This window comes from Cyprinus carpio, chromosome A20, assembly GCF_018340385.1.
Source record: "Cyprinus carpio isolate SPL01 chromosome A20, ASM1834038v1, whole genome shotgun sequence".
NCBI lineage: Eukaryota > Metazoa > Chordata > Actinopteri > Cypriniformes > Cyprinidae > Cyprinus > Cyprinus carpio.
Window position 1 is genome coordinate 26,108,917 of NC_056591.1, and position 14,359 is coordinate 26,123,275.

At 36.2% G+C, this 14,359-nt stretch overlaps 1 protein-coding gene across 1 annotated transcript in view; it reads left to right on the plus strand.

Moving 5' to 3' along the window:
- The window catches only part of LOC109061715 (transmembrane protein 121-like), a 41,933-nt gene extending 32,106 nt beyond the window's left edge, over positions 1-9,827 (plus strand). Inside the window, exon 2 of the mRNA XM_042778410.1 lies at positions 6,475-9,827. Within this exon, the coding sequence (XP_042634344.1) occupies positions 8,025-8,975 (951 nt within the window). The 5' untranslated portion in view covers positions 6,475-8,024 and the 3' untranslated portion in view covers positions 8,976-9,827. The remainder of the gene's footprint in view (positions 1-6,474) is intronic.
- Positions 9,828-14,359: the final 4,532 nt, after the last annotated feature.

The following is a 14,359-nucleotide window of genomic DNA, read 5'->3' on the forward strand; positions in this document are numbered from 1 at the left end:
TGATTCACTGAGCTGGATGTCCTTAAACTTCTCTGGCTGCTAGATGCTTTATTATGGACGTAAAATAAAATCTGGTTCACACTGCAGTTTATTCTGGCCAAAAATTGACATTTCTAAAGCAAGAAACTGTCTACAGCTGTCTAAGACAACTAAACACTCAACAAAGTGGACTATACAGTAATAGTTGATAGCTTTGAGCTTTTGTAAACACTAATGCATACATAATAATATTATTTATAATTAAACACGTGAACACAATAAAACCAAATCACATCAACTTCTATAATGAAGTAAACTTGAACTCAAATGCTGAATTGTGTTCTCAGGCATAGTTATTTTATATTGGGGCATGTTGTCACATATTTCGTTGCATTTGTTTTTACAAATAATTCATACTCAAATACAGTAAAAACTTGTGGAAAATATAAAATCGCAATTCTCAGAAAAAAGCCAGAATAGCACGATATAAACTATATAAAAAAAGAATTATGAGTGACATTTATTTCAATTTTATCTATCTATCTATCTATCTATCTATCTATCTATCTATCTATCTATCTATCTATCTATCTATCTATCTATCTATCTGGAAACAAGCTTCCATAAAAATAGCATAAGTAGCCTAAAAATCACAGCAACAGTAATACAGCAATACATAATTTATTCATAGCGCTGTACATTGCTGGGATCAGCGTATTATTAGGCCTACTAACGGTTTCAAACAGCTGATTTGCTCAGAAAGTCCCCACACTTTGTATGTGATAAAAATAAGTCAAAGGCTTATATGGCTCTTTTAGTCTTTGATGCTCTTACTTTCAGTCTAAATTTTAGCATGACTTCTTTCAGAATATACAGTCAATGTAACTAAGTCAATGCAATTTCATTGTAAACTACATAATTACAGTGCTTATTTTTCACGATTTCACTTAAAAAGCAATAAAACCATGACAGTTTCTCACACCAGAATGTATTTTGCACCGGAGAGGTCCATGTATTTTCATGAACTCGCTCAGCGTTTCACACACTAGTCAGCCCTGTTATCACTAATTTTCAGTTCTGTTCATGAATATCTTGTTTACTTGATACCAAGTGTCACCAATAAAACTCCTGGATATCTTCCAAATGTCTGATGCCGTGAACCCCGCAAACTTTGGCAAATGCAGCTGGTTCTTCCTCAGAAGCTTGTACACACCATTTTGCTTACTGATGGACAGATAAAAACCTGTGCAGTACATTCTGAAATTAATTGGCACTTTTGATTTCAACCACTTCTTGCTGTTTGACTTCTGATAACTTTATGGAAACACATCTTTGCTAGTGAGCACATGATCACTATTAATTATGATCCGTCACTAGATTTAGATTGGTTTTAGTAAAGTACTTTGGATAAAAGCTTTCTGCTAAATGACTATTCTTAGTTTCAATCTTGCATGATTCATTTAAAATGAATGATCACTGTCTGGTCCTATAAGATTTTATAAACAAAAAGAAATTTCTTTGAAATGTACTAATTAAGTTCTATCAGGATACTTTTAGTCTCTGTGACCAACAGATTTCAAGTCAAGTCAAGTCTGCTTTATTGTCAATTCTTCCACATGTACAGTACATACATACAGAGAATCAAAATTGCGTTACTCTCAGACCCCCGGTGCATAGAGATAACACTGACAGTAGAGCCTAAAAATCTAGATCAAATATAAAATATAAGATACAACTATACAATAAGGAAATGTAAAAAAGACATATAATAAAAAAAAATAAAGTTAAAGCAGCGCAAGGCACATGGCAGATGTACAGTGAACAAACAGTGCAGACAAAAAGATTTTTAGTGCAAAAAAATAATTATTAAGCCTGATTAAAGTGACAAAACGGCTCAAGAGCAGTTATTTTATTTAAACTGACTGATGAGGTGGTATAATGATGTTAGTTCCATGGTGAATGAGGTAGTGAGCAGACCAATGCTGCACAAAGTGTCTGGTGCATGTCATCGTATGTTAGTGGAAGGGGGGGTGGAAGTACCTGGGGATGTGGGATTTTGGGGGGGGGGGGGGGGGGGGGGGGGGTTGGGGTTCATAGTTCAGTGGTGCCTGGGGCAGAAGAGGGACGGGGGCAAGTTTGGGAGCGAGTTCAGCCGAGATTTGGCAGTTAATCAGATTTCATGTCATTTTGCAGCACTTGATATAGAAAAGGACGACTGACAAAGTCTTTATGAATATTGTAGAACTTTTCATTATGCATTAGGACCTTGAAAGATGATGTATTTCATAATTCATTGTTTTAATTCAGGCAACGATAAAGACATGGGATTTTGTCAGAGAAACAGCTCCTGTCTGAGAACAGCTGTGCTCAATATAATCTTGTCTTCACTGTGAGGGAAGTTACATTGAAGGGATATTAAGATTTCACCCAGCCAAGTTTGAACAGTTGGAACATTTGTCTGGTTTGCTGTTGGTTGGTTTGTTTCATTCGTCTGCAAGGACTTTGGCATCAACTTTATCACAGATGTTTCTCTTAAAATTGATTTGGTGAAATAAAAGTAGACACAAATGAGTCAATGGTTTTTATACAGTGAGTGTATGAAGATATAAAACGAATATGGATAGAATAATGTTGTTTGATGAGAAATGTTTGAATTTATATTGAGATCTCAGACTTTTGATTGCAGGCTTTGGTTTATCTGTAGCAACATCTTCAGCAATTTGAAATGTTGTATATTTCTCCAAAATGTATTATTATTTTTATTTTTTTTGCATAAACAAAATAAAGCCTATTTTAGCACCATTAAGGATTTTTCTTCAACTGTGATTAAGTACATTAAATACATGAACCCTCGTGTAACAAAAGGTATAACAACTTTCAAAAAAATCTAGTGCATTTTGCCTAAATTATCCACGAATTATGCTTTTTTCATTCTAAAAAAAACTGATGTGCATAAGTTCAGATCAACGAGGCTTACAATCAATCACTTCCAAAAAGAAATACAAAACCAGTGTGAATGGAAAGAAAACAAGTTCATAAAAATATTGAATCTAAGATTTGGTGATAATATAGCATAATGAGAGATTTACAAGCAATCATTTAAATCTGGTCTTTTTTGACTGGGAACACCAAATTAGGTAAAAATTTTCAGCACAACACAAAGGCTGAAGTACTTGTTACTGTAATATAAACATAACATGATTTATATGTAAATTTGTAAATGAAACATTTTACTGTAAAATTGTACATTTATACATCTAAGGAGTATTTGCTTCACTGAGCAGTTATTGTATACCCTTACGAAAAAGAAGTTTATTCAAGTGTGCTATTAGTGTACTTCTTTTAAACTAAAAATAGGAAACTATGCTTTTAGTTTACTTTTTATGTACTCCTCAGTACTTATGTAGCCTACTCCTTACTTTTTATGTACTTACATTAAAGTATATTTGAGTTCTACTTACAAAAAGTCTAAATATATTTGAACTATACTTGTGCTCCTAGAATCCGTGTTTTCATTGTTATATGGTAGAGGGTGCTAGTACACATCTTCTGTACAGAATTTCAAAGAAAACACAGGTGAAGAAGAAAAAGAAACAACAGATACTAACACATGTAATCTAACACAATCATGTGACATGAAACAGCATCAAAGCGGTAACGCTATGTAATAAAATGTCGACCGATAAAGAGGTAATAATTACAGTCAAGCTTTGGGGTGTTGATCGACTCCATCTACATTTTGATTATCATTCTGAATCCAATTCATAGTCTTTTTTTTCAGCTTTTTGTTCAAAATGTTATTTCTTTATTTTTTATGAAACTCACCCACATTAAAGTGTTTAAAAAAAGAATGCATGAAGCTAGAATAAAATGTTTTCGTTTACAAGCAGATACCCTGTTCTTTCTTTGGATGTTTTGTATGTTCAGATATTCATATAACAAAACATATACAAATTAAAACCTAAATAGGGACATAGTAATATACATAAAGTATGATATTAAGTTCACTTAAAGAAAACTGAGTATATTTAAGACATGCCAGTCTCTTAATATTTATATTAAGAAAAATGAGTATATTTGCAGTATAAAACTACTAAATTAGTAGTTTACTGAGACTATACTTCAAAAGTGCACAAAGTATTTAATTAGTAAACCATCAGTATACCTATAAGTTTACTTTTAGTATAATTGCAATACAAACTACAAACATAGAGGTAAACTATTTGTGTACTCAAAGTCTGCTACTGTTATACTTAAAGTATACTTAAAAGTGTACTTTTATATACTAGAAAGTGGGCCTATTTAGTCCCAAGGAATATTGAAACAGTACACTTACAAGTATACTACTAGAACACTGATATTTGTATACTTGCTACATAAAGTATACTTAAAAATATACTTGAACTTTACTTAAGTATACTTAATAAAATAAACTTGAAGTATACTACTTTTTGGTATGGGTATGCATACTAATGTCGCATGTAACTGGTCGGAGAAAAATAGAGATAGAATTTAGAGAAAGAGAAAAAGTACAACACTTCCAGTGTTTTCTTATTCCACCTGCATAATCGGAGTGAAGTATCTACAGATAATGTGCATGTAGTAGGAACCCGTGATCGCAAATGCATTATTCTGTAGACTATTATATTGATTTAAATCTGCCCCTGTTCTGAGCTGACAAGCATAGAAATGAGATCCATGTCAGCTATCTATGTACTCTGCCAAATGCTAATAAGATTGTGTTGGACATGACAGTGAGCTTAACTCATCTTCTGATGGTCTGCATTAAAAACACTCAAATGACCTGATCTTAGTTCCCATTAAAACTTTATTGTGTGTCTTCCATTTTTCAGAATGATATTTTCATTTGGGATGAGATAGGCGGATGAGATTGAGATGTGTTTTGTGTCGAGTTTTCATTATTTGTACTTCATTTTTGTGAAATGTCAGCCCTGTGTGTTGATTGGCACTCCTGCGACCTTGGCTATCAGAAAAACGCCAGCGGCTCGGTGTGTGAATATTAAACAGGTCGGTCTAAATGGATCTCCAAGCACTGTTCCACAGTCTCTCAGCTTGAATTATTAATGATGAGAGTTTATTGACCTGCATGAATTCATCAAAGACATGATTAGAAATTATATCATTCTTGGACAGACAGGCCATACTTACATTTGTTTTAATATTAGCCTTGAAAAAGAACATTATCTTAGAGTAAAATTGTTTTGTCTTTGTGTTAATTTGGTGTCTTGTGAATCACTTCAAGAGTGTTCCTTAGATATTTCTTTAAACAGTAATCAAATCTCTCTTTTTCCCTCAGCCAACTTTCAAGCTCAGTGATCCTGTAGAAAAGAAAACGTGATCCCCTAATAGCTCAATTGTTTCTCCTTGACAGAAATTAGATTCAATTGAAAGGAAACGTTACTCGAGAGTAATGTTTTTTGCTGAAGTCTCCTAGTTCTCATGAAAAATTACCCAAGTAATATCCTTTAGTTTCAAACCATGTTCACTTTTACCAAAAGACCAGAGTTTCCAATCAGTTATTAGATCTCAATATGAACATTTCTCATCAAATTCTTCCAAAATCAAATGATCTGAGCTCTCCCCATTTATGTTATGGCTCTACACACTGACTGTATGTCATCTTTTGCATCTAGTTTCATTTGTTCTAAGAAATTATATGAGACACATCAAAGACAAAGTCGATAATTAAAAGAAACAAAACCGAGAACCCAGTCATGTCTGGTGATGAAAAGACAGATTTAAGTAATAAAATATTTATCTGTGTTTAAATAAATATCAAAGATGAAAGACATTACACGGACATTTCTTTAAAAAGAAAATGACATGCACTCATGACATGTTAAAAAAAAGTCCAAATTATAAAGTCTGTATCATTCTAACATCAAAAAAAATAAAAAAATAAAAAATAATAATATCTAAGTGGATCCTCAAAGGCCCTTATATAGTATCAGAACAAAGTGAGTTTATGCTTAAAACAAGAAAAATATATTTCAGTATTTGTCAGTTGGGTAAGAAAAGTTAACTTATATACAAGATATTTTTTTCTTACTCTGCTGACATTTCATTTATGCATTTTTTTTTTTTTTCAGAAACATGACCTGATTTAACAATTTTGAGATATTTGTAATGGAAAACAAGACTAAATATATAAATAAATAACTAAAGATGAAGAAGAAATAATTTTGCACTGCTTGGCTTCCACTCTCCTGCATGTGAAGCTTAAATCAATGCTGGGAAATTTCTGTGGTTTATTGCACAGGACTGTACAGATCTGTGAGCATCCACTGTATTATTAAAAGGTGCAAATGAATAAGTGGCTGTGTAACAGTGTATTTTCCCAATGTTGTTATCACATGTCTTTAAATGATGCTGACACAATGGCAGGACCGGATATGCCGTTGGCTACAAGCAGTGAGCCGTGATTTATTATCCACTTTGTGCTGACAGCTCCTTTTCTTGCCTCTCTCTTTCCAGGTTGTGTCAGAAGAGCAGGCGAGGATGAAACTGAAGCCCTGTAAAAGAGATTCCCCCTGGGGGAGCCATAGACAGATGTGGAGCCCCTGGAGCCACTGACCCTATGTCTGGATGATCTATGGATGGAGACCACCAGCCCTCATAAAACAATCTTCTAGTGCTGAGCAATTCCACATTGGCAGACGCAAACAAATGTTGCTATGTAATTGTTGAGTATCTATAGTCTGAACATTCCTATACTCCCATTTTCTCAAATCTTACTCTTACAGGAAAAAGGACCTAACACAACCGTACTTAGCCCAAAGAACTTTGACCAACAATCCAGCAAATGCATGCAAAGCTTCCGGAAAAAACCCATGTATCCTCACAGCACCTTCCAATCGCATGACCATGAAAGAGGAAAGTTATGGCATCTCATTGAGAATGCTGAGGTCGGGCATGCATGCCGTCTAACAGGATCAATACAACCTCAATGATTAATGGGCAGATTTCACTTTCATTTAGTGTGCTAGGGAAGAATCATCCGCCAAGACCAAGATTGTCTTCAGTTTATAAGAGTTGCATTTCAAATGACAACCAGCAAACTTTGACCCTGCGGATTAATAGGCAGATTTCTCTTCCATTTAGTGAACTGAGAAAGAATCATTTGCCAAGACCAAGGCTGTGAAACAGGTCTCTTTGGTTTTCAAGAGTTGCATGTCCATTGGAAAGCAATTCTGCTCTGGACCGGTTTTTTTTTTTTTTTTTTCATTTAACGCTATATACGGTATTCATATTTACAATCAGTTCATCCCTTATAAAGCAGTGAATCAAACTATCATTGGCTTTTTTTCCCTGTAAAATAAGTTATTTTTACTTTGTTCCTGGGTCCAGTTTACAAAATATTGGAAATGCAAATGCCTTCAAAGTTAGCAGAGCTGGGTTGAAAAGGCAACTGCTCCAACCAGCGCAGTAAAACTTTTGACCCTGCTGATTAATGGGTGGATTTCTTTTCCATTTAGTGCACCAGGGAAGAATTATCTGCCAATACCAAGACTGTGAAAAAGGTTTCTTCGGTTTTCAAGAGTGCCATTTCTTTTTAAAAAAAGTGATCCTGCTCTGGACCTTTTTGGAACTTTGAATCATTTAGCACTGCTTCTTCAGACTTACAATTAATTGGAGAAGAATCATTTGCCGAGACCACGATTGCGAAACTAGGTTTCTTTGGTCTTTTAAAGTTGCATTTCCATTGCAAAGTAATCCTGCTCTGGAGCATTTTGGGCACTTTGTATCATTTAACACCGTTTCTTTAGATGTACAATCAATATGACCCTTGCAAAGCAGTGAATTAAACTGCCAGTTGGGAGCAACAGGCTTTTTTGTAGAATATTTTCTTTTCACTTTGTTCAAGTTTACAAAATATTGGTAATGCAAATGCCTTCAAAGTTTACTGAACTGGGATGAAAAAGCAACTGTTCCAACCAGCCCAGTAAGGCTTGACCAGCTACATTGAGAGTGCAAGGAGCGGACAACATTGCTGTGAGTGGGTGTATGCGGTGGTGGCCCTCAGCATGGTGTTGCCACCACCGGACAAGCGGCATGTGTGTCTTACCACCTTTGTCATCATGACCAGCATGGCATTCATGGACGCCTACCTGGTGGAGCAGAATCAGGGGCCACGAAAGATCGGAGTCTGCATTATTGTCCTTGTTGGGGACGTCTGCTTTCTTATCGTCCTTCGCTATGTGGCGGTTTGGGTTGGAGCAGAAGTGCGGACAGCTCGACGAGGATATGCCATGATCCTTTGGTTCCTCTACATCTTTGTGTTGGAGATCAAGCTTTACTTTGTCTTCCAGAACTGTAAGGCTGATCGCAAGAGTCTGGAGACTGTTGCCCGGAAGGCTTTGACTTTATTGTTGTCCATTTGTGTGCCAGGCCTCTACCTAGTTCTGGTGGCTCTGGACAGCATGGAATACGTCCGTACCTTTCGGAGGAAAGAGGACATGAGGGGCCGGCTCTTCTGGGTGGCTTTGGACTTGCTGGACCTGCTGGATATGCAGGCAAACCTTTGGGAGCCGCAGAGGACGGGTTTGCCCATTTGGGCGGAAGGTTTGATGTTCTTCTACTGCTACATTTTGCTTCTGATTCTTCCCTGTGTGTCCCTGAGTGAGATCAGCGTGCAGGGCGACCACGTGTCTCCCCAGAAGATGATGCTCTATCCTCTTCTCAGTCTGGTCACCATCAATATCGTCACCATCCTCATACGTGGCGTCAACATGGTGCTGTTCCAGGACAGCCGGGTTTCCACCATCTTTGTCGGCAAGAATGTGGTGGCTATTGCGACTAAGGTATGCACCTTTCTCGAGTATCGGAAACAGTCGCGAGAATTCCCAAATCGAGAGAATGCATCCGGAATTCCTATGGAAGTCCAGCAGAACTCAGTGGGACACGGACAAGCTCTGCCGAATGCCACGAGCCTCCCACATGAACCCACTCCAGCACGGGAGATTATGGATACATGACCAAGGAACCAAAATAGAGGATTTTGAGCCAACGAGGAGCACTCGAACCACCAGATATGAACTGATGAACTGTTTTGAGATACTTTGGTCCAGCATTATGAGATGCGCCATCCCCTTCTGGACTGAGGTAAATCAGCCAAATACGAGCTGTGTTGTCTAAAGAAAAACATTCAGTCTTTTATAATTCGTTCACCACAGTTTGCAATTAAGAACCAAGTGCTGTTTTCTTTCTGTAAAGTAGCAGAATGACTGTGGTGCAAAATTCTTTTCCTGTTTAAGAGACCAAACTCTTGTTTCCACATTCATTTTTTTGTGTCTGACTTCATGTTGTCAAGGTGCATCAGATATTTGCCTCTCTTGCAAGCATTGAATGGGAGAATAGAAAAAGAATGCAATGAATTTATTATTGAGGGAACTAGTTAGATCAGGTTGATGTTTATGACCAAATGCTGGGGAGCAGTCCTACATGCTTGCAATACGTGTTTGCACTTGTGTTTTATGATGTGTTGACATTTAAAGAAATGAAAATGAGAGGAAAAAGTAAGAAATTTGTGTCCAGTGACCTTTATGGAATTATTTAGGAAAAGGTCAGTGAATGCACTACCACTTGGTTGGTATATGGATTTTTATTGTTATCATTGTTATTATTATATAAAAATTATTATTATTATTATGTATACCACTTGTGTACTTGCTTTTTTTTACATTTTTGTTTGAGGATTCAGTTGTATTTAATTAAAAAATATAAGAAAAGTTTTTGCAATTTGCAAAGTGTTTTTATGCTAACAGAACTGCTAGCCCAGGGTTGCCAAATCTGCGGTTTTACACTAGAATTGGGCTACTTTTAAACTGTTACCACAGTACAGGTTGATTTTCCCCCATGGGTTAATAGTTTGACATACTGCATAAATTATATTTGACTGAAATGAATGTATTGAAATATTTTATATTCTACTATTGATAAAACTGTGGTAGATGTTAAGTTTTTTGAGGGAGGCCAATGGTACTGTATGGAGCCTTTGAGCTGTGTTTATGATCACTACTATATAGTTGTTTTCAGTTTGCATAATGGTGACTGTAAAATATGTATATTAGGTGTTGGAATTACATATTTTGAGTTTTTTGATATTTGGAATATTGTTATTTTTGATTGGCCATTGGGCTAGTTTTGTTAAGCAGACCTGGCAACCCCTGTGCCAGCCACCGCACACTTTTTCTCCACATGAACAGAGGATCACAGCATTTCCATTTCAGCCTTTGTTTAAATCAGTTCCTCTAATGTTTGAGTAAACACACAGTGTCTGCGGAAGTGGATGGAAGGGTAAATGGCATCTGAGAAAATGAAATAAATTACATGTGGCCCCCATCAGCAGGGACTCACCTTTCTAAAGCCACACAGCATGAAACTGATTCCGAAAACACTAAGGCCTGGACACTGCAGAATTAAACAGCCTTTCCTCTGTACGTGGTGCGAATGTAAACAACCATTTATCATCCACGTCCGATTTATTCAACATATGTAGTTACCTGATATATTCCATTTCAGCACCATTAATTTATTGCCACCTACATATTGTGGGAGGTCTTGGGTGCTGTTGACTCACTCTGCTGCGTATTGTGCTTTTTGAGAATTTCTCTACTTTAGTGTCCGCCCACCATCTGACAGCATGAATATCCCTCTACGGTACAGTGTTTCATATGGTAACATACCATTTACTTTAACGCTATTTAGAAAAAACACTACACTGATTGCCTGTTTTTCTGAATCGTACCAGAGAGGGATATTCATCAACAGACACATGCATCAAAACTGCACTATTCTAAAAGTCATTCAACATTTACTCACATGTACAAGTGAAAATGACTGTAAATATAGTTTCAAGGGGGTCAAGACGTGGAACACAGAAAACACAGAAAGGTGACAAGAATCATTAGATGACATTAAAAGACTATTAAAGGATCACAGTGCAGCCCCAAAAACTAATTAATTGTAAATATTTACCAATTACCAGTAGGTTTTACCCATTTGTGAGTAATATATATATTACATTTTACACAAAGCTTATTTGAAACATTAAAGCACACACTTTACTTCCATGTAAAAAAACTTTGGAAAATTAAATTTGTATGCCAATAATCTTCTATTTTTTATTTATTAATTTTTTTGCATATAAATTCAGGAAATAAATATTTGACCAATTTAAATATGGAAATTTATACAAATTTGTATTTTTTTTTTCAATAATAACAACAACAACAAAATCTATTTTTGTTATTCGATGTCATAAAATCTTATAGGAAAAATATACCATTGTTAGAATACAATACTTACCCATTAATCTAAAAACATCTACATCTGTGTGAGATGTGGATGCAGCGGCTACATCTAAGTACAAATATTACTGTGCAAAAATCTTCTGGATAAATAAAAAATTCAGTCTTAACCTTCAGCCCAAAACAGTGTGAATACAGCATTACACTGTGATCTATAATTCAGTAGTGTGGGTGTTTACTACAATATTTAATCATATACTGTACATGCAAAGAGTAATTAGACAAATATATGTGAGAGTGCAAAAATTAAGCATGTGGTATTGTAAAAAGTAAAATGATGTGGAATTGATTTCTGTGCACAATGCTGAGACTTGTTATGATTCACAGTGAAGAGCAAAGAGATGGAGGAGGAACATCATCTTTCACTCGAAATGCATCAATAAACCCCGTTCAGATGTCAGCAGCCCCTCAGGCATTCTTACATTTGCTTTCCAACATTAAAGATTCAGCCTCGCTCTAAAACCAGTCAAAGGGTCGCAAGCCTTCAAATGTGTGTTTAGTGCTCAAAAAATGACAAAGAGAGAAGATGGTAACACTTGACCTGAGGCCTGTATATATAATGCATTATAAAAAGTATTTTCAATGCATGATAAGTATATTCGCATTGCATTTCATCATCTTCTTTTCATTGCAAACGTAACCAAACTTGTGGCCTATTTATGGTTGCACTTTCAAAACAGCCTAATGCATTACAGCGCAGGATGGAAGAAATTATGTTGGGTGTCAATCATAAAACTCTTTATAAATGTAAGTACTTTATTTCATAGGTTACTTCTGGCAAAGGAGACCTGAAAATGAGTGTGTTCAGGCAGGTTACTGACAACATTTATCGGTTTTCTGTACGTTATGGATTTCAATACAATGATGCGGCACAATATCAAAAAAGCCATTTGCATTAATAACACTCAGGCAGATTTATAATGAAGGTTCAACTTCCTGCAAAAACACACTTACCCATAAATGTGTGACTTGGGCGTCCTCCAAGTTACACTAATGTTCATGAACTTCATCATATGAAACATCCACAGGCTTCCATTAGAGCGCTCAGGAAAGCTCAGGATCTGCCATCGTGATTTGTAAACTTCAGCAATCAGAGGTTAAACAATTTTGTGATGGGAAATTCTGCCAATTTTAGTATTTCAAGGCAACTTATGGAACTAATCCAGAATTGCAAATGGTTCATTTGGGAAGTCATCCATGACAGGTACGTTTAAATGATAATTGAACTGAAATGTGTCTTGTGTGCTGGCAGGTTTTGTTTGGAAAGCACAACTGAGTGTCACTATGTCTTGCTAGAAGGACAGAAGTTTAATTAGATTGCGCTAATGAAGACAAACTGTCTACATGCATCATTAATTTTTTGTAACTTTTGTTTAAAATGGTTAATTACAACATAAGGTTAAGGACCCAAATCTTACATTGCACATCAAGTGCAACCTTCAGTGCCATAATTATTAGGCTATACAAACATAAAAATGCCTTTATAGTATACATATGAATGACTTTTTTTGCAACGTGGAAGTAACATTATTAGGGGAAGTCGTGGCCTAATGTTTAGAGAGTTTGACTCCTAATCCTAAGATTGTGGGTTCAAGTCTCAGGCCGGCAATATCACGACTGAGGTGCTCTTGAGCAAGGGACGAACCCCCAACTGCTCCCCGGGTGCAACAGCATAAATTGCTGCCCACTGCTCCGGGTGTGTGTTCACGGTGTGAGTGTGTTCACTGCTGTGTGTGTGCACATTGGATGGGTTAAATGCAGAGCACGAATTCTGAGTATGGGTCACCAAACTTGGCTGTATGTCACGTCACGTCACTTATTTTCTGTGAATGTGTGAGACTTCCGATTTATGAATAACTAGAAAAATAAGTTAAGTAAACAGTAAAACTTTGCGCTACATCCCAGAGTGATTCTGATTATTAGTGATGGGCGCTTTCAAAACATACTTCACTAGCTTCGAAACCTTTGCAGATCATTTATTCGGAGGGCAAAAGTCACGTGATGTCAGTAAACGAAGCTTTGTTGCGTTGTTTCAAACGTGACATTTCAATGTGAACCATCTGATCTCGAATCAGTTTTATAAATCTGTAGACATTTTTAATGACACACTTGTATAATAAACAGGAAGAGTTGTAGTTGGTCTCTTATTGGCATGATTCAAAGTTTTGTAAAGCTTTGATTTGTCCATGACCAATTACGGTAATACGTTAATATGATATGATATGAACATAAATAAAATAGTATGAATATGAACAAATTTTGTAATATCAAGCTGCATAACACTCTTTTTCCACAGCTAAAGATAACTGAAAGCAGATGGCACCGGAAGCACTAATTCAAATTAGAATTTTTTTTTTTTTTACAAAGCCTTTAAAAATAGAAGAAAATACAATGGAAAAAGTTCATGGGTAGGTGACTAGATAACCACAGACAAACATGAAAGCACATGCCGTCCAGCTTGTTATATGGTACAAAGGCTCATTAATGAGAAAGAGACCAAGGCTACGTTTACACGACAACAATGTAATAAAAAACTGAAAATTTTTCCCTTGCGTTTTTAAAAAGTTTCACGTATACACAACAATTTCAAAGGGATTTGCATTTACACAATACACATATCCACGAAAATGGCCAAAGGTGCTGTATTACGTATGCCAGGCCAGTAGCTGGTGCTTTCAACTTGTTAGTAAACAGTACCTGTTGCCGTGTGTATATGATGCATCTCCACTATTGGTTGTAATATTGGTGAAGTAAATCCACACTTTGCTGAAGAAGCGTTAACAAACTCTTGAGCAGCAACAACAGTACCATGTACTCCGCCATTGTTGTGTATGTTTGTTCGCGCTTGCCTTTAAAATCGACACGTACTGCGCATGTCTACATACCTAACACGTACCACGCACGTGCACAACGTCACCATTTTCAAAGATTCCCGTATTCGGGTGTTTACACGGAAACGATAATGGTGGCGTTTTCAAAAACTTGCACTTTGCAACCTGTTTTCAAAATGATGCGTTTTCAGTTTCCAAACACAGTTGTCGTGTAAACGA